General features: G+C 47.6%; 1 protein-coding gene across 4 annotated transcripts; it reads left to right on the top strand.

The window, feature by feature from the left end:
* The first annotated feature begins 69 nt into the window (after positions 1 to 69).
* On the top strand, positions 70 to 26,131 carry Rmnd1 (required for meiotic nuclear division 1 homolog). 4 transcript variants are annotated; one of them, XM_052170005.1, is made up of 13 exons: positions 71 to 169; positions 1,978 to 2,062; positions 3,823 to 4,343; positions 9,592 to 9,700; positions 12,950 to 13,025; positions 14,339 to 14,378; positions 14,695 to 14,795; positions 15,903 to 16,009; positions 17,241 to 17,305; positions 18,717 to 18,793; positions 20,220 to 20,340; positions 25,376 to 25,492; positions 25,836 to 26,131. In XM_052170005.1, exons 3-13 carry the CDS (start codon positions 3,837 to 3,839, stop codon positions 25,866 to 25,868), a joined length of 1,353 nt encoding a protein of 450 aa, XP_052025965.1. In that variant the 5' UTR covers positions 71 to 169; positions 1,978 to 2,062; positions 3,823 to 3,836; the 3' UTR covers positions 25,869 to 26,131. The 4 variants fall into 4 exon arrangements, with proteins under 4 accessions (XP_052025964.1, XP_052025965.1, XP_052025967.1 ...); XM_052170004.1 differs by lacking the exon at positions 1,978 to 2,062 and having other exon boundaries at positions 70 to 169; XM_052170007.1 differs by lacking the exons at positions 71 to 169; positions 1,978 to 2,062 and adding an exon at positions 189 to 341.
* The last annotated feature ends 1,593 nt before the right edge of the window (positions 26,132 to 27,724 follow it).

The raw sequence follows: 27,724 nt of genomic DNA, 5'->3' as shown, positions 1-27,724 counted from the left end.
GGGGTGCGCGAGGCGGTCACGTGCTCGGGCAGTCACGTGGCCCGGCCGTCCAGCTTGAGCCTTGCAGTGCGCCTGCGCCGCAGCGGGGCGGGGCGGAGTGTGTTTCCGCGGAGGTCCCTACGGCGGGAGCGTGCGCGTGGGCGTCGCGGGTCGACCTCTCCGCGCTCAGGTCAGTGCTTCGCGCTTCCCCAGCCTGAGACGCTGGCGGGGAGGTGTGGGCTTCGGCCGGGGCCTCGGGGTTTAGCCGGGAGCCCGAAGCACCTAGGACAAACACTCGCGACCCCGCGTTGCAAGCCGGGCTTAGTAGTAGCTGCCAAGAATTGGAAGGAGTGCTCCGGAAGGTCAGCACCACTTCGCCGAATCTGACCTGGATGCAGCCGCTTTTTTAATAGATGGTATTCTGCATCTCATAATTCTGCATCTCATATACAATATATTTTTGTGATGTCCGCCACCCCCCCATGTCCCGCTCCTCCCAACTTAATTTACATAAAACACGAGTGCAGTTAGTGCTATCCTTAGGCACACGGCTATATTATTTTTAAAGATAAATGATCAAGAACGGCAGCTGCCTTGGGTTTCATTTTAAAAATTTAGTTGACACCTCTGTGTCCAAGGACACAACTGTCACTGGACATAGCTGGACAAACACAGAAAACAGCTACTCATCATGACGACTTATAAAACACGGCATCGGGTAAGGTCACCAAGAGACTGATTAGGAAGAAACGTGACCCAGAATCTGAGTCCTGATGTATTACATTCTTGAATGGATGAGGAACCAGCAAAAACAAAAACAAAAAACGACAGAAGGAAAATGACCCATGTGGTATTCTAGAAGCCAAAGCTTCAAAGGAGTGGGCAGTGAGTTGCCGGGCATCCGATGCCCTCTTCCGGCCTCTGTGGCACCAGGCATTCTTGTGATGCACAGATGCATGCAGACACACGTTAAATAATAAAAGTTATGAAGAGGGTGGATTGCACGCTGGGCACAGAGGCAGTGAGCGCGGGCCAAAGGTGGCTGAGGAGTCTTCTTGTAGAACTTTCAGTTTCTATTCTGATAGTGGAGGAGAAATGGAGGTCATTACTGAGAAAGTAGGAGGAGACCTGGAAATTTGAGGGGGTTGGTCAGTAGGATATATATGGCAGAGCACTGTAGAAGACCTGAGTGTCCCTGGCCGGAGAGGGACCCAGGAGGTGCTTAGTTGGCTGTCTCCAGTGAGCGGCCAGAGTGTAGGTGGAAATTGCACCAGGTGAATCCTGTCCAGTTAGGATTGAGCTTAGACCCCTTGGCTGTGGAAGAGGGAGGGATGTGGGAATTCACAGGGAATGGGAGGATTGTAGTAGACGTGGATCATTAGCTGGGTGTGAAGGGAGTGGAAAGACTGGAAATTTTAGGTCCAGCTGACGGAGGACAACTGTCGCCTTTGGGGAGTAGAAGGAATGGACAGGAAAGACAGGCGGAGTCTGGGGAGTAACAGCTGAGGTGGGGTATGTGGGAGGAGTCCGGGAGATCGTAAGCTTTGTAGATGCTGACAGAAGAAAAGAGTGGGTAAAATTAACTTTAATAACCTTTAACCCCTTCTGAGGGGGATTTACAGGTGTCTGAGATAGTGGTAAAGACATAGTCCTAGCACCAGGGAAAGCCAGGGTGGGTTTTTTGCTTCGCTTTCATTTGGGGTGGGGGGAGGTGGAGTTCAGACATACACCACAGCATACGGAGGTCAGTCAGAGGACAATGGAGGTCACTCAGGGCAAGCACAGGAACCACTTAGTTGTCTCTTCCTGTGTGGGTTTGGGGGAACGTCGGCTGTCAGGTGTAACAGCAGGCACCTTTGCACCGCTGAGCCTAACCGAGAGCTGCTAGTGTCTAGACCGCAGTCTTCTCCTCTGGGCTATTGTGAGGTAAAACAGCATTTAGAATGTAGAGGACACTGGAGCGTCGCGTCTGAGTCTTTCTCCGCTCTTCCTTCACAGCATTAGCAGAGATGTGTTTCTGAAACACCCGACTATGTGACACTCGCACTGTGACTTCACCCACTGCCACTCACCTGTGGAACCCGTAGGATCATTTAATGTGTCTTTTTGTGTCTCGAAACTTTTTCCCCCTTACCTCCTGCAGCTCACTTCTCCCTCTGCTGAAGTTGCAGCCCTTCTGTTAGATAAATAATGCTGCTGCCTGGCCGGTTTGCTTTGCTGATCTCTCTGCAAATGTTACCCCTGAGTGTCCCACACGCCTCACCCACGCGCTCCCTGTCAAGACTGCATAGTACTTTGGGTGTCATACTCTCTGGGTTTTCTGTGAGTTATGAAGTCTGAGTGACATTTGAATCTTTGGCACCTAATTTTTAAGAATTGTTATTACCACTTACTATAGGCTTGTTTTTAAAAGAGCGTGCACTTTTATATTGTAAGTAGAGGAGGGAATTACCTCTAACATCCCATTCCTTCTGGCTCTGTGTGTGCTTGCCCGGGCGTGCCTATCTAACATGCCTAACTGTCTGATTTGTATAATATGTCTAATATACCCTACTCCTCCTATGCCCAGCCCCCGCTTCCCGGCTTGAGAGTCGAAAGCCATTTCAGTCTTTGCGGGAGCCTTTCCAGTGGAACCGAGTGAGCTCCTTCTGTTTGCTTGGTGTCTTGTATGCAGCTCTGTGGTTTGCTGTCTTCCATGGCTTTTCAATGACAGGAGAAAATGCCTGTCTTCTCCAAAGGAGCTAAGATAAGATGGCAGAGATATTTGGCCTTGGGTGCACCTGTAGCTTCAGCTAGTTGGTGTTTTAATTATAAAGGTTGAATGAAGAATGTGTAAGTACTGGTTGGTGTATGTGCGTGTATATGCAGATAGATAGATAGATAGATAGATAGATTGATAGATGGTTTGATTGATTTGGTTGGAGGTTTTTCTTTGGTCGGTTTGTTTTTGAGAGTCTCCATATACATCTTACTGGCTTGGAACTCACTATGTAGAAGAGCAGGCTAGCCTTGAACTCACCTGCCTCTGCCTCCTAAGTTCTAGGACTAAAGATGTATACCATCACACCCGGCTGTTTTTAAATATTTGATATTCTTGCAAAGTAATAAAGAGGTTCCATCACCTTTCTCTTTTAGCATCTTTGTTTTTGAGAATAGATTTATAATTTTATAATCTTCCAGAAAGAGGTCAAATAATGAGTAAATGGGAAAAGTGAAAGTGTGTGTGTTTTGTGTTTGCAAGACTGAAAAAACTAGGCCTTGTTTATTTTAAAGATGTGCCACCAAGCTGTGCCCCCCCCACACACACATACACACGCATACACACACGCACGCACGCACGCGCGCATATGTGTGTATATGGGTGTATATATAGTTAGTTAGCTACGGGATTAGGTTATGATAGTTCTGTTTTACGATTTTTGTGTTTTGTTTTATGAATTTTTATATACCATGTGCATGTCAAAGAGGACATCAGACTTCCCAGAACTGTAGTTAGGCAGTTGTGAGCTACCATAGAGGTACTGGAAATTGAACCTGGGTCTTTTGGCACAAGACTTTAGTCCTAGCACTCAGGAGGCAGAAACAAGCAGATCTTCATGAGTTTGAGGCCACTCGCTCTGTGTAGTGAGATTGCGTTCCAGGCCAGGTAGCACTGCAGAGTGCGAGACTGCGGCTCAGACACCAACAGAAAAGAGCAAGTGCTCTTTACAGCTGAGCCTTCGCTCCGGCCAATGTGGGACAAATTTTTAACAGAAAATCTATTTCCTAAGGAAATATATGTGTGCTTTAAACATATATTTAAAACCCACCCTGACTTTTTACTACTTCTTCTTCTTCTTTCAGCCTAAGATGTGATCATGCCAGCCAGACTTCTCCAAACCCTGGCAAGTTTACACAGCATATCAACAATGGCTCATCAGTGCCAGAGACTTACTCGGCTTATATTAAGACCACTTAGTAAATCTGAAAGTGCAGCATGCCACAACGGCCTGACAATACAGAAACATTTAGACTCATTCTTTCCAAATATAACGGCTGACAGTTTGAATAAGCCAAAGATCCTGGAAATGAGCCGGATAGTATCAGACGCGAGCAGATTCTTTTCGTTAAATGCTGGCCGGTGGGTAGATGGAAAAGAAGACCAGCCAAGTATGCACCCCTTTGGGACTCAGAGGAACATGCCCCACAGACCAAATCTCCTATGTTCTAAGTGGTTTATGAAGGCAGTAAAGAGATATCACTCGTCTGTATCAAATGAAGCACTTGTTCCCAAACAAGACCTTCCGCAGGTCAAGAGGCCGCTCAAAGCATCTCGGACCCGGCAGCCGTCCAGGACCAACCTTCCAGATCTGTCGGTGAATGAGGTAAAGTCTACTAGTTCTGAGGCCCTTAAGTGCGTCTGCCCCTGTGTGTCCTCTAAACCAGTGCGTGCTACACTGTGGCCTCACTGCTGACGCATGAAAACTGGGCAACCAGCTCAGGATTCTGCACAAAACTTTTGAAGCTTAGCATAGCCAGACCTACAGAAAAGCTTAACTAGCTGGAGTCAGTTGTCCGTGTCAGAAATGTAGTGCAGAGAGGCCTCATCGTTACTCAGGAGGGCTAGTTAGGCCGGGAGGTCTAAGAGGAGCTGCCGTCCTGTCCAGACAGGGATGCAGCTTGGAGAAACACCTGTTTTTCTAAGAACTGAACCAGAAATGTGTCTGAAGAGATTTAACTGCCAACCCAGGGGTGCTTGTGGCTAGCCTGTGGTGACCGCACAGGGTAAAGAAGTGACTGGTGAGGCAGTGGGGGCGTCGCTGTTTTACCCTCTGCAAATACAAGGCGTTTCTTGTTTTGGTGATTACTGTTGTGGGATTCTGGGGATTTTCAGATGCAGTTTACATCTGTCCTTTAAGCTCTGGACAGCTGAGAGTTAGAGTCAAGGCTTTTGTTAACTTTGAATCTTGAATGATATCTTCAAGCCATGCCTTGTACTTAATGTGCTGAATTGGAAAAGAGGCAGAGATCTTTGCCATCTATTGGGATGTGGGGCCAGCCTGGGTGAAGAAAGAAATGGACCTGTGTAAACCTCTGGTAGGCCTCCTGGATGAACCACAACAGTCAGGAGGTCTATCTTCAAACTTAGAGGATGGACCCTGAGTTCGTTTAATTTTGGCTGGGCTTATTTGTACTGAGCTGCTGACAGATTTTAAGAAGCTAAACTGTCAGGCATCATAACAGTCCATGGTTCAGAGAGACAGATAAGAGGATCAAATTTGATGCCAGCCTGGGCTATATAGTGATACCCAGTTTCAAAATAAAAAAGTATACTGAGCCCATGCCTTTAACCCCAGCACACTGAGTTCAAGTTCAGCCTCGTGTACGTGGCATTCCTGCCCAGCCAAGGCTGAATAACAAGACCTTGTCTCCAAAAAAGGAAAAAGTGCCAAGGGCGTGCAGCCTGGTGCTTGGGCAGCGGAAGACGGGTTTAGATACGGGTTTGGCTTCGCTCCTTGTGCTGTCTCTACACAGACACTAAGAGATGAAAGTGTTGCAGACAGGGCCTTTTTACCGAGCTCTGGGATGGTCTTCGAGTTAACTCACTCACCAGCCAGCCTTCCTGCCTCTGGAGAGGTGGAGCAGGAGGTCACAAGCTTGAGTCAGAGTTTATGTTCCCAGCATCCAGTCCCTACCCTGAATCCACCCAGAGCCCAAGAGTTACCTCGGTAGAATAAACACCACTCCTGTCAGACTAGGGATTCCAGGGCTTAGGCTGTGTGCCAGGAACCAGAAGGCAGATTCCCCAAGTGATGCTCCAGTGTCCCATGTTACTAAGGAATTACACTCCCTTCAGTTCTCCTGGGAGCTAATCTAAGGATAAAGGCCAGATACAAGTCTCTTCTATCCTGGTGTCAGTAAAATAGAAGCTACCTGGCTGGGCGGTGGTGGCGCACGCCTGTAATCCCAGCACTCTAGGAGGCAGAGGCAGGCGGATTTCTGAGTTTGAGGCCAGCCTGGTCTACAGAGTGAGTTCTAGGACAGCCAGGGCTATACAGAGAAACCCTGTCTCAAAAAACAAACAAACAAACAAACCCAAATAAATAAATAAATAAAATAGAAACTACCTTGCCACACAGGAGTGCTGTTCTCAAGCCAGGAGTCCTGAATAGATTGCCAGCCCCAACTGCTAGACCGAGTCTTCTGTGGCCAGAGGAATACAAGTTGAAAAGGGTGGGTTTGTTTGTTTTGTTTTACATTTAAAATAGAAAGAAATAGAAAGGTGTAAATCTGAGGCCTAATCCAATAACTGTTTCATAAGGCTTTGGTCATCTATTTAGGAACAAGTTCCCTTCCCCAAACCAGAAATATATTTCAACATTGCAAATTTAACTAGTACTTTAAAATAAAGATGTTGTTTAAAAAAAAAAAAAAACTAGAAAAGACAGTGAAATGAAAGCTGCTTACAAAGTAGCGTTACCATGAACATGATGTTATCACGAACACGGGGTTACCATGAACATGGGGTTACCATGAACACAGCGTTACTGTTAAACAGAAACAGCCTACTGCATGACTCCCCTTCCCCAGTGGGCTTCTGTGAGACAATTCCCAAACAAGATGTCAGAAAGTCACTTTCAAACTTGTGACGCGTTTATTACTAGAAGCAGCCCACAGCCATACATACAGAGTACAGGCAAGCCACCTAGGCTAGCTGTACCCTGAGGAAAGCACAAGTAAGTCCTCAGAGAACACAAGCCTCCAACATGGCGGAGAGGAACACTTTCAGCAAAGACTCAGGCTTCAGGAAGCATTATGTCTGAAGATGTCATCTTCATCGGCTTAGAATACATTTTCTCAAAAATCAGTGATTGAGTAATTTGCCACATCTCATCCTTTGATGGCCCAAACTTGCATTCTATCACCGAGGGACAGGCCAGCAACGTAAACAACGCAGGAGAGGCAGGGATGGTCACTTCTCAGCCTTTTGACTCAGATTCAGTGAGGTAGAGACTGCCTCACCCAGAGACATCCATCCTAGTGGGGATGTTCAAATCTTGCACTTAGTCGAAAGTCAAAGCTACGAGAGGATCTGCGTGGAACCCCTCCGTCTGTTTTTACAGGTTGCATTTGGAAATGCTACACTAAGAGTGGCGTGTGGTGGTGTGCATCTTTAACTCCCTGCACTTGCGAAGCAGAGGCAGGGAGGTCTTGGAGTTTGAGGCCGGCCTGGTCTACATAGCCAGTTCCAAGATGGCCAGGGCTACATAGAGAGATCTTGTCTCAAAAAAACAGAAAGGGGGAGAGAGTGGGGAGGGGGAGAAAGAGAAGGAAAAGAAAGACATGCTAAACTTGAGTCAGCTCCAGGTATATGGTTTTGTGCTAAGTTTCCAGGCTGTTCTAGAGCCTTGCCTGCATGCTCTCCTGTGCAGGGCAGCCGCAGGCCCATCCTCTCCTGGCTTTTCTCCTCTTTATGTCCTGGGAAGCGCAGTCTTTATGTCCTCTCCATTCTGGGCCTCTGCTGTTCCTCTGTAAACCAAACCACGCCTGTCAGCACGTGTCCCCTGCTACTCTGATTCTGTCCTGCAAGCTTCAGGAAATGTCCAGGTCTCGGTGAGAGGATTCCTTTCAGCAGTCTTCGCATCTGCTCACATCATGGCCGGCCTCTGGAGCCGCTGGAGTCTGTACCATAAGCTCGCTGCTGCCTGCTGCCTGCCGCCCCCACCCCTCTGGCGCCCTTGACCCTCGGGTGGCAGCGTTCATGTTTTCCCTGTGTGACTGAGATGTAGACTGTCAGCTGTCTGCAGGAGGACGGGGCTGCTTATCCTCCCACTCTGCACTAGCTGCGCCTTACCTGACTTGGTTCCTCAAAGTCACAGCGCCGTGAGCTGTGTGTGCGCTAAGCAGTCAACCCTGGGTCCCCTGGAGGAGCAGCCAGGGCTCTCAGCTGCGGCGCCACCTCCAGCCCTCGCTCAGTTACCTCCATCAGGTTCTGCCCTGCACCTGTGAGCGGGTGTCTCCTCGGTGTGACATTCCGAGTGGACCCTGAAGTCTTCCTCCATTTCCTCCTGTGCTGCTTATGAAACAGGCGGGATGTGGAACTGACCCAGAAGAGGCGAGGCTGGCTGAGTCCATCCTTTGAGGAGTTGAGAGTTAGGCCAGGGGAGTGCGAAGAACTCCGGAGCCAACTCCTCCAGGGTTCCCACTGGGGATGACAGCAGGGGGAGCCTGGCACCTGACATGTCTGAGGAGACAGTGAATACTGAACAGTTCTGAGCAGTTTGTGAAGCATTGTGTTAATGAAGGGCATTGTCCCCCAGACTTTCTGTCTGAAATCTTTATTTTTGGTTTTCTGTGACAGCTCTGATGCTGATAGCTTTCAAACTTTTAACCATATTTCTAACAAATTATTTTACAGCTGGGTAGTGGTGGCACATTCCTTTCATCCCAGCACTTGGGAGGCAGAGGCGGGTGGATCTCTGAGTTTAAGGCCAGCCTGGTCTGTAGACTGAATTCCAGGACACAAAGAAACCCTATCTCAAAAAAGAAAGAAAGAAAGGAAGGAAGGAAGGAAGGAAGGAAGGAAGGAAGGAAGGAAGGAAGGAAGGAAGGAAGGAAGGAAGATTATTTTACATGTATAGTGAGTGCTACACAATGCATACATAAACAGATGTGTGTGTCATACATCTGTGTAATAGTTGATCCTAGGATTAATGTTGTGCAGTGTTTCCTGACTGTTAGCTTTGTTTCCCAGCGCTGGGGATCAAGCCATCATTATGCCAGGCATGCCCATCAGTCCTCTAATTTACCTGAAAAGCTGTTTTGGGAGGTGGCTCAGCAATTGAAGAGTGTTTCCTGGTGTAGCAGAGGACCCTGGCTCAGCCCCTAGCTAGCATCTGGTGGCTCACAGCTGCCTGTGACTACACCACCAGGGGATCATCCTACACCATCTAGCCTCCATGGGATCCTGCACAAACATAGTACACCAAACAGTCTCGCAGGTGCACACAGGTATACATAAATTAATCATAAATCTAAAAAGCTGGTTTGAGCCCACTAAATTGATAGGCAAACTGTCGAATGGGCAGCTGCGCCATTTACTGTCTGGAAAAGCCCTAAGTGTCTGCATAGCTTGTACTCTGCTCAGTTCTGCATTGCGAGTCAGGGCACACCCTCAGATACGCAGACCACTAGTTACTACATACCAGGGAAAACACTGGATCCTTTGTGGACTGAGGGATCTCTGCTTCTGCAAGGCTAGTGACGTTAGCTGCTTATGCTGTGAATGGAGCCACAGACCCTCAGGACTGGAGAACTGAAATGTCTTTCAACCAGTTTTCCTTTTCGGGGCGTGCTTGATCCTACCACTTGTGCCATGTGGTTTCTCTTCCAGGGCCGCCCGGTGGTCTGCCTCTTTGGCTAGCAGAGTGGGCTCTTTTCTAACTGGAGCTGAGATTTGTCTCCACATAGCTCACCCCTTTCATCCCCTCTGAACTCTATCTGCACCTCTGAGGTCCACACACACTTTGCAGCTCTGGCTCTGCAGAGGAGAGTTCCCTAGCGGGGCCCAGCCGCCATGGGAGGTGCTTGAGCCCTTCGCTAACCTCAGTCCTGTGATCATGCCCCACACAGGACCTGATGCAGTGCACAGCGTTCGCAACAGCAGATGAGTATCACCTGGGAAGTCTGTCCCAAGAGCTGGTCTCCTGTGGCTACGTGGAAGTGACAAGCCTGCCGAGAGGTACTGCTCCCGAACCCAGGGCCGAGTGCACTATGTGCTAGAACATGGCTTTCCTGTGAATGGCGTTTCAGTGGACATCTGTTTCCGTTTCCTTTTCCACTGATTGCTATTATGAAAATAGTCCCAGCCAGGCATAGTGGCACGTGCCTTTAAGCCTCTTCCTCAGAAGGCCAGGCAATCGGATCTCTGTGAGTTCAAGGCCAGCCTGGCTACACAGCAAGTTCCAAGACAGCCAGAGCTATATAGTGAGACCTTATCTCAGAAAAAAGAAAATAGTCGCAAAGGTCTTTATTCAAATGACATGACTAAATATATTTGTAGAGAATTTTTGGATTAAGACAAATATGCCATTTTAATCTTTATAGGATCTCTGTCACTTGAGAAGATCAAAGAACGTGTATCCTAGTTTCCTGTTGTGGAATTATTAGATACCTACAGTAAATGTAAACAGAAGAAAGGTTGATCTTAGCTCCCAGTTTGGAGATTCCAGTGTGTGGACAGTTCCCCGTTATTTGGGGGTTTGTGTTAAGGAACACGTTCCCTGGTGAAGAGCGTGTACACAGCAGGGAAGCTGCTCCCTGCACAACACTGGGGTCCTTGTCACCGGCGCACATCCAGTTACCACTCTCCCTTCCAGTAGCCTCACCTCTTAAAAGCTGCCGCACTTCCCAGTATAGTGAACTAGGTCCAGTCCTTAACACATAGGCCAAACCACTGCTCCAGACGGCTGCTTTTCATAACACTAAAAAGCTAGCATACAGCCTGGCAGTGGTGGTATATATCTCATCTCAGCACCTGCAGGGGCAGGTGGGTCTCTTGAGGCTAGCCTGGTCTGCAGTGCAAGTTCTAGGACAGCCAGAGCTACAGAGAAACCATGCTTCCAAAAACAAAAAGCTATTTGCACACGTGTGCACGCACACAAACAGACACACACATACATACCCACACACATCCCTCACAAATAACAATGATAATAACTGTTAAACATTTTTAAAAGCTATTTTAAACGCCATGATAATCACAGGACCTAAGAGAGACTTTAAAAAATTATTAGCCTAATACTTTTTAAAAGATTTATTTATTTGTTTGTTTATTTATTTAATCTATATGAGCACACTGGCTATCTTCAGACACAGCAAAAGAGGGCATCAGATCCCATTACAGATGGTTGTGAGCTACTGTATGGTTGCTGGGATTTGTACTCAAGACCTCTTGAAGAGTAGCCACTGAGCCATCTCTCCAGTCCTAGCCAAATGCTTTTAAGGAAAGAAATTTAAAGCAAAAGTTAAACACATGAATATAAGAAAGAAAACTACCTTAGTATTTTAGGAAAGTTTGAAGGACTCTTGGAGACTGGTCCAGCTGGGTGGTGGTGCACGTCTTTAATCCTAAAACTCAAGAGGCGGAGGAGGTCAGATCTCAGGAGTTTCAGGGCAGCCTTGTCTACATAGTGAGTTCCCGAGCTGCCAAGGCTACATAGAGATCCTGACTCAGAAAACAAATCCCCAATGACTCATTGGTCTTTTAACCCATAATGGGTTGAAAGACATACATTTTCATTGTTAATTGTATGAACAGACTATATTTGATGACAAAACAATTTAGTTCACTTAGAAGAACAAAGCTCTGCAGAAACCCTCAGATGAAAACTGGTCGGGGGCGGCCATGACTGACACTGGAGGCTGCCTAGGGCAGCCTGGGGCCCTTCATTCCCCTTCCAGCACTTGGGGCTATCCATGCAGTAAACTGTCTTGTCAGCAAAATGTATTTAGGGGAGTTGGGCGTGTGCTCCAAACGGTTGTTAGGGCCTTTGTCCCCTCCCCCCCCCCCCCATTACAACCCTGCCAGGAATCCTGAGGCTTTGAGAATCCTGAGTGAGAAAGCAAGTGTCACTTCTACACTTGGGACTGGCGAGTACCACAGGGGCAGGCCAGGCTAGGACATAGCTAGACATGGTCTCAAAGACACAGATACTAAGAAAGAAGAGCTTGTTCATAGCTGTATACATTAGTAATAGTAATTAGAATATATTGTTTATAATTTACATTATAGAATATATGCTTATAAGAGCTGTTAATTACCCCAGTATAAAAGGTAAAGTGAATACTGATACGTTCTACAACATTTAAAAGACTAAAACTTACATGGCTACAGGTGACTATACTTATAGTTTTCCTAACTGGCCTTGACATTAGCTAGGTTTTTACTCTTGTGTTCTCTGTGTGTTTCCTTCTATCCAGACTTTATACAACTTAACGTTAATGGGACTGGGGATGTGGACCAGGTGTTAGTGTTGGCCTGTTATGCACACGGCCCTGGGTTTCCTCTCCAGCATCACTAAAACCGCAGGGTGGAGAATGCCTGCATCCCCAGCACAGCAGAGGGGCACAAGTTCAGGGTCAGAATTAGTTAAATGCTGCCTTAGAGGCCAACCTGAAGCACGTGGTGATTCGTCTGAAACAAGAGAAGAGCTTTAAGTCATTTAAAGAAATGATGTACTAATTCTATGTATTTCATTTTAATTTTGTAGAAAGATTTAATTCTTGACATAGTTGTATTGAACATAAGTTGTAATATTTATTATACTGGTTATTGAATCAGCATCAGCATGAATGAGTAGTGGTAGACAACACTGCTGATACTGTAGGTTGTAGAATGTTCTAGGGAAGTAGTTTCTTACCTTCGTTTTCTAAGACTTTTCTTTTTTTAAAAAAGCATTCTATTATATGTGTGGGCGTTTTGCTTATATTTCTGTCTGTACATCATATGCACGCTTGGTGCCCTCCAGAGTCCAGAAGGTGTCAGATCCCTGGAACTGAAGCTACAGATGGCTGTGAGCCACTCTGTAGGCGCACACAGTTGAACCTAGGCAGTGCTCTTAACCTCCGAGCCATCTCTCCAGCCCTCTAAGATTTATTTCTGTTAGTGTGCATCTGTGTGTGTGCACATGTGTGTGCCACACTAGAGCACCCGGAGCTGGAGTTACAGGTAGTTGTGAGCCACCCAACATAGTTTTGGGATCTAACTCAGGTTCTCTACAAGAACAACAAACAGTCCTTTAACCACCGAGCAGTTTCTCCAGCCCCCATCTTCACACCTTAAAACCCCCAGAGTTGTAAACGGAAGTTGGTGATTGAGGAACACTTTGGATTGTCACTTGGTCCTAAGAACAGCTTAAAGCACGCAGAGGCTGCCCTCAGTAGCCCCTGTCACTCGGGACACAGCTTTGACTGGTGCTTTACATCACAGATGCAGCAAATATCTTGGTGATAGGTGTGGAAAATTCTGCGAAAGAAGGTGATCCCGGAACAATATTCTTGTTCAGGTAAGACAGGAATGACATGGCTTTGGGAAGATGGTCTGCACCCTGATGCTTGTCATCCCTAGGGTGGGTGTGCCTCTCCTGGGATCTTCCCGTGCCAGTGATGAGCAGTTGTAGACCAGAATGCTAATACTGTAGGTTGTAGAATGTTCTACATCATCTTTTTATAAAAGGTTTATTACGTTATGTGTATAAGCTTTTTGCCTACATATATAGGCAAAAAACTGTATACCACATGCATGCCTGTTTGCGGAGACCAGAGAGGGCACTGGTTCCCCTGGAGTTACAGGTTGTTGTAAGTTGATATAACATGGGTGCTGGGACCTGAACCAGCCGCTCAGACAAGTGCTGGGAGAGCAACAAGTTCTCTTAACCACTGAGCCACCTCCAGCCCCCAGTAGATAGCATCTTATAAAATGAAAGTTTTTAAAATAAATTTTAACAAACTTATTAAAACAATTAAATCATCTTTGCCTGGTATGTCTTTCACTGAATATGCAAATAGGGCAAAGCAGCGCCGCACCTGGTGTCCTTCCTTCCCTCTGCAGCATTTCCACTAAGATTTTCAGCTTGCCTGTCAGAGACCTAAGAGAGGGACACTGGGTCACAGTCTTCTCTGTTCGAGTGAGTGGCAGCACAGTAGCAGCCGCATAAAACACACGCTGTCCCACTCTCTTACTGATGAGAGGAAGGATCAGGTGCATTGGGGACAAGTAACTAGCCGAAGAGAAAGATGGAGATCCAAAAGAATGTAACTGTCAGCCGACGTGGTACTCACAGCCACGTACCCAGGCAAGCCAGGCTTAACGGTCGATGGAGTAAGCTTATTCACTTGCATTCTCAGCCTGCTCTAGAGCAGTCGGATCACCTAAGACCATCAGAAACCACAGATGTGTACATCATAATTCATAACGGTAGCAAAACTACAGTTATAAAGTAGCAGCCAAAATAGTTTTATGTTTAGGAGTGTACCACAACGTGGTGTTAAAGTGTCGCCGCAGCGTTAGGGAGATTGAGAAGCACTGTCAGAGGCACCTAAGCACAGCTGTCGGTGTGACTCTGTAGAGTGCCTTCCGGGGGCTAGAGGGCGGGCTCAGCGGTTCAGACCACTTGCTGTTCTCACGGGACCAGCACGGTCAGTTCTCAGCGCATACATGTCGTTCGGAGCCAACTGTAACTCTAGTTCCAGGGATCCATCACTCTTACCCCACCCTTCCTGGGCGCCAGTCACTCACACTCTCACGGAGGCAAAACAAATAATCTAAAGAGAATGTGTTCTCCCTTTGCCGAGGTTGACTCTGCTGTTCTTGGATCAGGGAAGGCGCTGCTGTGTTCTGGAATGTAAAAGACAAAACTGTAAGTATAATGAAGTCTAAGCACGTGGAACCATAGGATTCTAAGTCACTTGTCTGAAGCTGGAGTACAGGGACATCACACGCTGCATAGCTGCTCTCCTGTACACCACAGTCTACCCCATTTCCCTCAGCTTACAGAATAGACTGATTTTCAGGGATTTTCTGTATAAGATACAGCTGAACTAAATGAGACTAAGTTTATAAGTGCAACCAGGATACTGTCATCCGGAACTCAGGAGGTAGAGGCAGGAGGGTTAGGAGCCCACGTGGTTCGTGAGGGAGGCAGTGTAACGCAAGCAAATGCCCTTCTCTCCTAGATGAAACACGTGATGCAAGTTCTAGAGAGACACGAAACCCAGCCCTATGAAGTGGCTCTGGTTCACTGGGAGAACGAAGAGCTCAACTACATAAAAACAGAGTAAGCAGTTTCTCTGCACATGCATGAGGAGGGTGGGCGAGCTGCGGCCAAGCAGAGATCACTGTGAATATCGAGAGCCTGTGAGCTCCCTCCCGGTACACACCCAGCCCCCACACCGAAGAACACGATCTGCACCTAACTTCTCCCGGGATCAGCTGGTGCAAGCAAATAGAAGTATTAATCCAAAATTATAACGAATTCTTTGTCAGCAACCTGAATTAACCACATAGCACACCTTCATCAGGATGAGTTTATCAGATTGTTTCAGGAAGGATTTACTTTTAAGTAGATCTGTGTTTTCTCCAGTTGACTTTGACTGTGACAGTGTTTTATGAGGGTACAAGAGAATCAGTTCTGAGAATGGGGAGGCCTGACAGCATCCTCAGGTGAGGAGGTGTGGCCAGGCGGCAGCCTAGCTGAGTCTCCACTGTGCTGTGACTACAGGCTTGGCTGTTAGGTCTAGCCTGTTTGTTCTGTGGAATTACCACTCTACTTTATCTGTCTATTGAGTCATTTTTGTTCTCTGCTGTTTTACTGATGAACATTTGACACTGAGGATGATTGTGGTGCTGCAGAGCTGGCTCAGTGGGCAAGGACGCTTGTTGCTCTTGCAGACCCGCTTCAGGTCCCAGCACCGGCTCAGCAGCAGTGTATGGGCTAGGGAGAGTAGCTCCGACCTGAACCCCAGCACTCACAAGATGAGGCTGGAGAGTTTGAGCTAGCCTAGGCTACCGTGTGACACTGTCAACGTATAGTTAAAAAAAAAAAATTCACAAGCTTTCCCTGACTATTTTTGTGGGTTAATTCCTAGGAATATAATTATATGGGTCAAAGGGTAAGAGGACATTTATAAAATGTAATAAAAAATTGTTACCAGGCTAGCAACACACACCTTTAATCTCAGTACTTGGGAGGCAGAGGCAGGTGGATTGTTGTGAGTAATAGGCCAGCCTAGTCTATAGAGCAAGTTCCAGGACAGCCAGGGCTGCACAGAGAAACCTTGTCTCAAACAGAAAAATTGTCAGAGTAGCTTCTAGAAAGATGGTCGGATGTTTTTCAGGAAAGCGGCTGCTTTTCAGAGTTTGAACATGCCTGTTGTTTTTACAGGGGACAATCAAAACTGCACAGAGGGGAAATCAAGCTAAACTCTGAGCTGGACTTAGATGACGCCATTCTCGAGAAGTTTGCGTTCTCCAACGCTCTTTGCCTGTCAGGTAAACCTTACTGCGCTGCAGATGTTAAGCTGCACAGAGGTTAAGCACTGGGTAATGATTGGGGTTGTCAGGGCAGCCCTGGTATTCCTCTTCTCTTTAAAAGCGTGTGGATTACGCTGCCGGCTGGTGGTGGCCCTCTGACCGCACTGTAAAGCTCCACTTCTCCCAGGTGTATTCCCTGCCCCAGCACTGCCTGTGTTTGCCCCTCCACGGCCGCGCTACGCTACTCAGTACTCAAATTCAGAGGGAGCCCTGCCCGTCTACTGAGACCCGGGACCCACGGGTGCTCTGTAAGGGCTTCCTCTGTACAGCCTCTGAGGCGCCATGATTCGCTCACAGCCTGAGGTGTGTAGGAAAGGCCAGGAAGTCCAACCCCTGCCTCACGCCCAGCACTACCTATAAGGGCTAGGTGTGACTTGTGCCCTCTGGGTTTCTGAGACAGGAGAAAATATGGAGATACACTTGTGTTCTGCCTACAGACTTAGAAATCTGGAGTCCACTCCCTCCTTTTCCCTACAACTGTCTTTTATCTTCTTTAGAAGTTTTAGTTCGCCCGGGCAGTGGTGGCGCATGCCTTTAATCCTAGCACTTGGGAAGCAGAGGCAGGCGGATTTCTGAGTTTGAGGTCAGCCTGGTCTACAGAGTGAGTTCCAGGATAGCCAGAACTATATGGAGAAACCCTGTCTCAAAAACAAACAAACAAAAAAAAGTTTTAGTTCTTTGGCTTTTTTTTTATATTATTTTTGGTTTTATATTAAAATTAATAAAAATTCCATTGTTGGGCCGGGGTGGTGTACACCTTTAATCCAAGCAAAGGCAGGCAGAGCAGAGTTCAAGGCCATCCTGGTCCACAGACTAAGTCCCAGAGCAGGTAGGGCTACATAAACACTATCTCAAACAAACCAAAAGTAAGTAAATAATAAAACCATTGACTGTAAAATAGCATGTGACATTTCAGTGCCTTCTCAGGGCTGAGTCATACTTAGAGGGCAAAAACATCATTTTTACAGCCTGGGTCAGGCTCAGGATCATCAGGGCTCAGGTTGCAGGTATGAGCCCCAGGCCAGCTGCGCATTTGCCTGCTAGTGAGGGCGGCAGCGGGGGCCGTGCACGCTGTGAGCGCGCATTTGCCTGCTAGTGAGGGCGGCAGCGGGGGCAGCAGAGCCCCGTGCACGCTGTGAGCCCGTGAACGCGGTAGTAAGAAAGCTTCCCTCTTCCTCTTTTTCCCCAGTGAAGCTGGCTATTTGGGAAGCAACCCTGGACAAATTTATTGAGTCTATTCAGTCCATTCCAGAGGTAATTACGTCATCTGTCTACTTTTTATCAATAATTGGTTTCTTGGGGGGAAAGTACTAATTCCTCGACATAATAGTATGCATGTTTGAATATAAAGAGTAACTAGAAAAACTACAGAGGCCATAGGCAAGACACTTTCAGTTACACATGAAGTGATGAACTAAAGATCAGGAATCCCACATTGCCTGTGACTTGGGAACTTGAGATGACCCTGCTGTGATTGCAGTGCCTTCAGTGTGACTCACAGAGGGGGAGCACTGTGGGGAGCCCAGTGGTGATGCGGTTGCCCAGAGCTCAGAGAGTCCCAGGTTTTTACCAAAGCAGAATGATATGATCAGTCATTCTGGGAGGAGAACCCACTTCTCAGTTAAGAGATAGGAATGGGGCTACAGAGGTGGGTATGCGATGAGAGCACTTGCAGATAACCGGGGTTCCCAGCACCCTGCTGGGGGCTCACAGTGCTTGTAACCCCAGTTCCAGGGACTCTAATACCCGATTCTGGTGTTCCCTGATTTTAGGCACTCATGTGATGCAGGAACATACATGCAAGCAAATACTTGGATAAAATAAAAATAAACCTCTTTAAAATGAGAGGTGAGGAATGGTTATCATTGAGAAAACTAAAAAGGGCGTATTAGCTTTCTGTTACTGTAAGCACAAGGCTGGGATAACCAACATTTAGTAGGAAAGAGTTCTTTGGGTTGTTTGGTGGGTTCATGCTGTAGTAAGCAGGTGCATTGCCTTCGGCCTCGGCGAGGCAGCACCCCTCGGCCAGGAGCACCTGCTGGGACGAGGGGTGCTCCCTCCATGACGGCCAGCGAGCAGCTGGCAGGGAGGCTCAAGGATGGCGGCAGCCCTTCAGAGCTGTGGGGCCAGTGGCCTAGCATCTTCCCACTGGCTCCGCCTCTAAAAGTTGTAACCATTTTCCAGTGCCATGAGTTGTAGATAAACTTGGACAGATGGTCTCTGGGGGCCACTCACAGCAGCAGGAGGAATGAGGAGCCGGAGGGTAATAAAATTCACAACTCTTGAGATGAGTTAAGTATTTCACCTGGGCAAGTCATCCGTATCAATCATAGGCTATGACGTGACATTGAGAACTGGCTCCATAGATCTAACTTTAGACCGATTAGAAAGCCGTTTGTGCAGCGTTCCCTGGTGCCTGGAAGGTTGGCTGACTGTTGCAGTCCTCCTCCCCACCCAGGGAACCAAAGCTGTGCACGGTCAGCGTTGTCTAAGATGTCAGTGTTTGTAGACAGTGTAAGCTGTGCTGTCCGTAGACTGACAGAGACAGACTGTGCCTGCTGGGAGAGGTGCAGTCTTTAATACCCTGACTGCGGTCATGGGCTCCACCAAGGACCGTTGTCTATGTGGCTTTGGGGCTTTGTTTTGTTTTGTTTTTCCCAAACAGGCGTTAAAAGCTGGGAAGAAAGTCAAACTGTCTCACAAAGAAGTTATGCAGAAAATGGGTGAGCTCTTTGCCCTCAGGTAAAATGTTCTCTTGTAAATGAAGGATTTTCCTTTAACATAAAACATTTATGAGCCGAGTGAGCGGGGCAGTGGTGGCGCACACCTGTAATCCCAGCACTTTGGGAGGCAGAGGCAGGCGGATTTCTAAGTTTGAGGCCAGCCTGGTCTACAGAGTGAATTCCAGGACAGCCAGGGCTATACAGGGAAACCCTGTCTGGAAAAAAACCAGAAAATCCAAAAAACAAATTTTACTCTAAGCAGGAAAAATGTCCTCCACTCCCCTCCTCCCCCAGTGCCCGCCCTGTGAGGAGCAGGCAGGCTGTTAGGACTGCCAGGAAATCTGATGGGTTCACAGGAGAAGGACCCATCTACATTAAACCTGTCACTCAGCACAGGAAACAGGACAGTGCTTCCAGAAGTTAACCCTGCTTATTGGGGCTGAACTGTACAGTGCTACAGGAGAGGAAGGGCTTGCCGCTGAACTGTGCTGGGTTCCTGTCTTTGTGGAGGGATGCGTCCTGGTTGCAGAGGTCTCACTGGACAGTGTCATCCAGTTCCCCTCTGAAGGACGTGCCCAAAGCTTGAACATGCCTTCCTGAGGACTGTCTTCCCACAAGCTTAGACCAACCAGGAGAGTGGTCCGGCATGCCAGCATCTGTGTCCCTCGTACTGCAGGCGGGTGGGAGCCTGGAGGCAGGAGCTGGTGCAGAGGCTGTGGAGGGTGCTGCTTACCGCCTTGCTCCCCATGGCTTCCTCAGAACTCAGGACACCAGTCCAGGGATGGCATCACCCACCATGACCCCCCCCCCCCTTGGTCACTAGTTGAGAAAGTGCCGTACAGCTGGATCTCGTGGGCTTTTCCTCACCTGAGGCACCTTCCCCTCTGATGACTCTAGCTTGTGTCAAGTTGACACAAAACCAGCCAGTACACAGTGCAGCATCAATTTCCATTAAATCAAGTAATTCTAAAGTAAGCTCAGACATCTAATTCAAAAGGATAGATAAAATTAAGAGTGAGCCAGTTACACACACACACCTTAATGTTCTTAATACACTAGAGACTGAGGCTGCTTATCCAGTGCCAAGCTAGCCTGGGCTACATAGTGAGCTCCAGGCCAGGCTAACCTACAGAGCTAGCAGAAAAGGACCTAGTGTATTTTTGCCTGTCTTGTGTTTGCATAATGACGGAGAGGGTATAGAGGAGCCTTACAGGTGGTCGGTGAGTGAGAAGGGGGAGCTATCTGCGGGCAAGAAGAAAGTGAGCTTTGCTGGCGTCGCCGTAGTTCTTCCTGGCTCGGGGTACACGGGTACACTCCTCCAGTATTTTTTGAAGAGTGACTTTTAAGAGTATGCTCACATTACACTATGGAAATATGGGCTACATAGTAGCTGCTTTGTTAATCCACCATACATTAGAATGGCTACGCTCTCCTCTTTTACTTAGGCACCGAATAAACCTGAGCTCAGACTTCTTGATCACCCCTGACTTCTACTGGGACAGAGCGAACCTGGAGGAGCTTTACGACAAGACCTGCCAGTTCCTTAGCATTACTCGAAGAGTTAAGGTGCGTAACTATAGTCCTAACACTCTGGAGGCAGAAGCAGGCCACAGCCAGCCAGAGCTACACATGGAAACCCTCCTGGGCAGGGTGTGTTGGGAAATACATTCTCTGCTACAGTTAGTAAGACTGAACTTCTCAGCATCTGGAGAAAGACTCTTAGGATCCCCAGTTCCTCGTGTCCTCTCTGCTGTCACTGTCCAGTCTCTTTGCTCAGGAGACTGACAGGACAGTTGCTTTTGAGCTCATGACCAAGCTGGACTAGAGATAACCTCTCCACCTTGACCACCTGAAGGAAGGTATAAAACATCATGGTTACGAGAGGGGTTTGAGATACAGAGTATCAGACTGTAGCCCAGGCTGGCCTCAGACTGCGCTCCTGTTGTCCTAGCCTAGTCCCTGGGTTACCTTTGGCTCCACTCGTGAGTTTCCTGTGTCAGAGGCTCACTCCTGAGAGTCCCGTTGTTTTTTTTTTTTTTTTTTTTTTTTTTTTTTTTGGTTTTTTTGTTTGTTTGTTTGTTTTGGTTTTTTGGATTTTGTTTTTTCGAGACAGGGTTTCTCTGTATAGCCCTGGCTATCCTGGAACTCACTCTGTAGACCAGGCTGGCCTCGAACTCAGAAATCCGCCTGCCTCTGCCTCCCAGAGTGCTGGGATTACAGGCATGTGCCACCACCGCCCGGCTGAGTCCCGTTGTTTTTAATCCTTGCTTCCTTGTTTGTTTGGGGAGAAGTGTCACTTGGGAATCTTCCTGCCTTAGCCTCCCAAGTAGCTAATCATGATTTTTCCTTTGTGTGTTACCGGTGATGTGATACTGCTTATGTTCAGTGTACGTGTAGACGTGACCATGCAGTGTAGACACGAGGGGACTTCAATCTTCCTCTGTGGTTGTCCATCTGTAAAAGAATTAGACGTGTCTTGTCTGTGGATCTGTGTACTGCCACATATACAGGTGCCTGTGCAGTAGGTGTGTGAGTGTGGAAGCCGGGTATTCGAGCCCTTGGAGTTAGGATTACTGGCAGTTGTTAGAAGAAGTCAGCCAGTGTGGTTGCTGGGAACCTGACTGACCTCCGGTCTCCTGGAAGAGCAGCAAGCGCTCCTCACTGCTAAGCCCTCTCCTTCCCACTCCACCCCACTCTTCAGACAGGGTCGTTTACCGAGAATGGAGCTCACCAGTTTACTAAGACTGGCCGGCCAGCTAACGTGTCGAGGGTCTTCCCATCCCCAGCCCTTTCCCCAGCTCTGGGGTTGTGGGCGTTGGCTTCTGTGCCCGTTCTCCCTTAATTACACTTGTGTGTGTGTGTGTGTGTGTGAGTGTGTGTGTGTGCGCGCGCACATCAGTGCCAGCACGCATGCCATGTGGACTGGGGCATTCTCCTCCCTCCGCTTAGGTTCCTGGTATTGAACCCAGGCTGGCAGACTTAGTGCCAAGTGCTGAGCCATCTTGTAACCCCAGGCCCAGTTTTTTCCCCTAATCTGGGTGCTAATGACCTGAAGTCGGGTCCCCATGGTTGTATGAGAAGCACTTTATCAGCTGAGCCATCTTCCCAGCCGCCACCTGCTCTGTTGCCCAGTTAGTATCTGCTTCAGCTGTCCTGCCTCAGTGCCGATTTTACATCTATTGCGTGTGTGTGTGGGGGGGGGGGGGGATGCACTGCTGCCAGGGTATGCATGTATGTCAGAGGGCAACCATTAGGACTCGATTCTTTCCTTCCCTCCTGTGGTAGGAACTGAATTAGGTTGTCAGGCTTAGCCGCAAGCACCTCTCCCATTGCTCCATCTAACAGTCTGATAGGTTGTTGTTTACTTTTAGTCTATCAACCAGTTTCTAAAGTCTCCAGTTTCTTTTGTTGCCTAGAACCCTGAGTTCAGCTGTGTCCTGTCCTACCCGGTTTAAACATATTCCCTCCCCTCACTTCTCCGCCATCTCACATCCCATCAAGCAAATGATGAAATTTCTTAAAAAACAAAAACCTGCACAGTTCACTGAAAGCCGTGACGACATCCTGTTCTCCAACCCAGACACTTGTCCTTTGCATTCATCAAGCCACCAAAGGTGCCCACAGCCCTCACTCATCTCGGTGTCCCTTTGCATCGCCCAGTGCAGGAAAGAAGACACTTGCCAAATGTCAGGCAAAGGCAGCCATTCCAAACCATGCCGCCTTTAGCTGGCTCAGAAAGATGTGATTGCTGGTGCGGGCCTCATCAGAGGACCAGTCACGGTAGTTCCACATTCCGGATGTCTGAGACATCTGCTAATCCAGGTCGTCTGTACGGATGAAACAAGCGCGGCTGTGCTGGCCGGGGACTGCACAGGCTGAGGATGGAGATGTGAGGGGGACCAAAGTCCTGTGTCAGGGAGGCCTCGTCAGCGCGGGCACCAGCTACCTGTAGTACAGTTTCCCCCAAACCAGCAGCTTTCTCCTGGTTTCCTGGGTCAGGGCCCCTCACAAGGCTGCAGGCGACTGTGGAATGCTGGGAAGGCTTCACCTCCTGCCTTCTCACTTAGCGGTTACTAGGCTCAGTCCCTCCAGGCTGTTGCGCTAAAGTCTCTAGTCTCTGCTCCTCACCACAGACTCATCAGCATCTAACCACTGTGTGCATGGTAAGAGTGCTAGAGAGAACGCCACATGAGGCAGAGTCTTACTTTGCTGTGTTCTGTTTAAAACAAGCCAGCAGGCCTGCCCACATTCCTAGAGAGGAGGTAACATTAGTGGGCCCAATCCGGAACATTTAGCTGGTGGTGTAGAATTCTGACTCTTAGAATGGAGGTAGTTTTAGCAGCCTGCTTTGTAAACACTGGCCTACATATCCTCGTAGTACCCTGGGCTACACAGTGAGCTAGAAGCCAGCCTGGGGTCTCTCTAGAGTACGGAGTGTGACTGGCAGTGGGTAACAGTCTACAGAGCGATGAGTGAACTGTGGTGGTGGAAGTGGTTACGGAGAGGTTTCTCGGAGTAGGATGCTTAGAGTGGGTGCATGTCATGTAAATTCCGTCTCCACGTCTCTGGAAATAAAGCCTCTTGTGACAAGTTTTTAGGTGCAGCCATACTGAAGTATTCCCGTTTCCCTTTTGGATGTCTCTTGGTGTGTTCCATTGCAGTAGTCGTTACAGTGAGATGGAATATGCCTGCCACCAAGATTCTCCTTAGAATCAGCCCGTTCCCACGTAAGCTTAAGGAACTGATTAGGATACCAGTGCGGTTCATGATCTCTGCTTCCTTGGTCATTTTTACCACACTTATCTAGCTGCGTTTCCCTTCCTGGGTCTCCAAGTGATCTCAGGCCCTCTGCACTGACGTTCTTAGGTATTCATTAGACTATGTTAGTCTCCTGATTTTGAAACTGCTTTGGTCTAGGCCAAATGCTTAGGTTAATCCAGCTTTGAACCAAAGAAACTTAGTTTAATTATCAAGGGACTTTTCTTTTTTCAAGATAGGGGCCGATGTAGCTCTCTGGCCAGGAACTTGCTATGTAGATCATGATGGCTTTAAACTCTGAAATCTGCCTGCCTTTGCTCCAGGTCCTGGGATTTCACAATATTCACCTACAGGAAATTTCCTTATTTGTCTGTCTTATGTATGTCTGTGTGGACTTAGTGTAGCACATGCATGCAGATGCCCAGAGTCCAGAAGGGGGCATCAGAACCCTCGAATGGAATTATGGGCAGTTGTGTACTGGGGAACTGCCTAGGTTGTCTTCTTTGGGAGCAATCACACTCCTATGCTGAGCTCTTTCTAGGCCCCAGGAGACTTTAAAGTTGTTATAGTAACACTGCACCAATTTTTTTGAAAGCAGTAACATTGGGAAAAAAACATGTTCTCTGTTCTGTGGTCACAGTTGAAATGGAGAGCTGTCAGGAGGGAGGATCTTAAAAGATGAACACATTGAGGCCAAGACCAGGCAGTAGACAGAGACAAAAAGGGACCACAGTGCCACCCTGGCATTTATCTAGGTTAGAAACTAGAAGGTGGCTCTATCAACCAGTGTGTTCTGTGTTGACCCTCACTGGTAAAGCAGTTATGCCTCTGTGCCAAACGCTGAGTCTGACGTGCTAAGATGCTACAGTCCCTGCCTAGACTGCAGCTCATTGGCTGAACCTGCACTAACTATAAATGTTCCCACTTTACAGCCTTCAGAAGGTTGTATACAGCTGTATTCATATTCAGGTTTAAAATCAGATCCTGTTTGATGTAGCAGCCATCCATACCCCCACTCCAACCAGCTTATCCAAGGCTTGTAACCCAGAACCTCTGCCAATTCAGCCAGCAGTGGTGCCATCTAGTGGTGAGTTTGTGACATGTACTACATGTTTCCAGAAAGCCTTACAGTAACAAAACTCAAGCTGTGGAGATTAGCGTGGCCCCTATGCCAAAGCAGTCTTTGTCATGCTTAATAAAGTTTCACGTTCCCCTAATAAAATACTAGAAAACCCTATTTTAAAAACATCCGTCAGTCACAGATTAGTATGCAAAAAAAATTTTTTTAAACTGCAATACAAAGGGACCAAGAAATATAACTGACTTGGTATTTTGCCCATCAAGCATGAAGCCTCAAGTTCAGTCACCAGCACTGTTTAGCTGTGGTGATTCTTGAAATACCAGCATTCCTGGAGGTGGGAGCAGGAAGACTTCAGGCACCCTAGGTTACATGAGACCCCAATCTCAATTAAGAGCGCTCCCTGCATTAGTAAAGTTAATCCCAGCACTCAGCCTGGTATACAGCGGGAGCCTAGGGCAGTCAAGGCTACAGGGAAACCCTCACAAAAAAAAACATCCCAGCACCCATATAGCTAGCTCACAGATGCTTAGTACAAGCTCTGAGGGCTTGACACTTCCTGGCCCCCACAGGCATCTATACACACATACATTCAATAAACATACACAACAAAATTGCATTACGAAGATGTTTCCAGACGGAGTCATCAAACGCTCTTTGCTAACCACTGGTCACCTTAGCTGACTAAGCAGCAAGAATCTGATGACCTGGCATGTCTTACCTGTTTTCTCTTTCAATATAAATACACTGAGATTTTTCTCACAGGTCATGAATGAGAAACTCCAGCACTGCATGGAACTGACAGACCTAATGCGGAATCACCTCACTGAGAAGCGAGCGCTCCGCCTGGAGTGGATGATCGTGATCCTCATCACCATCGAGGTCAGCTGCAACCCTGCGTCAGGTGGCTGGGGGTCAAATGCATTGAGTCAGGTCCCACGGTGTAGACAGCACTGGCTCCTTTCCACTGGGAGTTTGCCAAGTGGAGCCCAGCACCTACTCACCTGCCTGTGCCTCAGCCCTGCAGCCTTGGGAGGATGGCAGTGCTCCTCCAAGGGCACAGTAAGAGCACTCTTCAGGCTGTGGCCGTCCCTGCTGTGCTCAACCTGACACAGTGAGGAATCACCAGGCGTTTACTTGTGGAACAAGTAAAAACCCTTTTTTTCTTAGGAAATGAAATTCAGTTCTACCTTGAGAGTAGTAACTCAGTTTGTATCTTCCTAAGGTAATGTTCGAGCTGGGGAGAGTCTTCTTCTGATCGTGTGATCATGAAAGCACCACACTGGGAAGACAGAAGTCCTGCAACCAGCAAAACCAGCGTTCACCACTGGCTCTTCCTCAGCCCTTTAAGTGCGCATGGGCCACACTGGAATCTCAGGACTCTGAGCTGAAGCAGATCGTGCGGTCCAGACCAGCCCCGGGAAAGGCACCCATCACTGCCCTGGGAAGAGGCGGACTGCCCAGTGTGAGGCCAACAGTAACAGCAGGACTGTCTCAAAATAAAACAAACAAATGTTGTAATGCTCCTGTCAACTCTTAATTATGTTGCTACCTGAATTAAAAGTCAGAGTACGGTGTTTGGGGCAACATACTCAAAGTTCTAAAGGAAAATGTTTCATCAGTTTAAGGAACAGGTAACACCTGAACATACAGAATATCTTCACAAAAAGAACGACTAGGCCGACTTTAGACACCACTCTTAAAATCTGGAATCATGGCCCTGGCTTAAGAGCCGTACAGACACTGTTACAGGAGATGTATGTGTTTTGGCAGGAAGACATTTTCTATCTGTAACATTGAGAAAGTCGGTTTCCCTCCAAACACAGTGTTGTGTGTACATGACTCACACCTCACTCATCACAAACACATAAAATTAACAAAGACATAATTACCTTCAGGACTTCAGCATAGCTCTGCCCCTGACCCCTTGACTCTGTCAAGATCCCATCGTGTGTGTGTGTGTGTGTGTGTGTGTGTGTGTGTGTACACAACCATGTACTTTGCATACACTACAATGGAGCATTCATTTTGTGCCTTGGTCAACTATACCAGAGAACACATCAGTGACATCTTGCTGATGCTGACTTGCTATTACTGCCAAGGCGAGTGTGTGGCCTTTCCTTCCAGCTCTCTGCATAGCTGCCCGTAGCTGGGTCCATGTTGCAATCCCGAGAACCCAAGGGAACCCAAGTTTCCCAAGGAGGAACAGCAGCGTCATCCACTAGCTGTCACCAGCCTGCTGTGACTATAGGCAGTAGCATCTCTCAGGGACCCTACATGTGGTCTGCTGCATTTAAATAGCCTTTGAGCTTCAGGAAAGCCGCGTGAAAGGACAATAAATTGGTGAGGATAACCTTTTTGAACAAGGCTATTAAATCTTCTTGTTAAAAGATACATTTCCAAAAACCGTTGACTTGAAATCCCAGTGAGTGACAGGTGCTATTATTTAAACAGAAAATGGTAAGAATTTTAATAAGGTAGAAAAACTATGGTGCCTGCATGCTCCGACAAAAGTTAACATTTATAAGTGTTGCAAAAAAACAAAAACCAGAAACAGATTGTCATCAACATTTATTAGGATAAAGTTTTATGGGGGAAAATGTAGTACAAAAGCAGTAGCAAAGAAATGAATAATGCAGAGTGAGAATGGTTCTGGATTTCAATGGACCATGACAGACAAAATTTTTAATGTATTCTATCCCCTTATATACAGCTTAAAGGTGGCTTATAAAAACAGTATTGACAAACCGTCAGTGTGATAGCAAAAATCAAGATCTTTTCAACTGAGTATTTAAAACTTTCAGTTACACACAAGCAAAACAATTTTGGGGGGGTGGGGGGTGGAGACAGGGTTTCTCTGTATAGCTTTGGTCTTGAACTTGGAAATCTGCCCCTGCCCGCCTCTGCCTCTAGGATTAAAGACATGTGCCACCACTGCCCGGCTTTTGTTTGTTTGCAAAACAAATTTTTGTTTTTGGTTTTTTTTTTTTTTTTTTTTTGGTTTGCAAAACAAATTTTTTAGCTAGTAAAACAGTCACGGGGCAACCAATTATAACTAACTAACATGCTCATAAAGGAAAAACTACTTTACCCTGGTGGGTGGTAGCACACACC

The sequence above is a fragment of the Apodemus sylvaticus genome, chromosome 23 (assembly GCF_947179515.1).
Source record: "Apodemus sylvaticus chromosome 23, mApoSyl1.1, whole genome shotgun sequence".
Taxonomy (NCBI): Eukaryota; Metazoa; Chordata; class Mammalia; order Rodentia; family Muridae; genus Apodemus; species Apodemus sylvaticus.
Note: the sequence above shows the minus strand (reverse complement) of the source record. Positions and strands in the feature narration are given on the sequence as shown.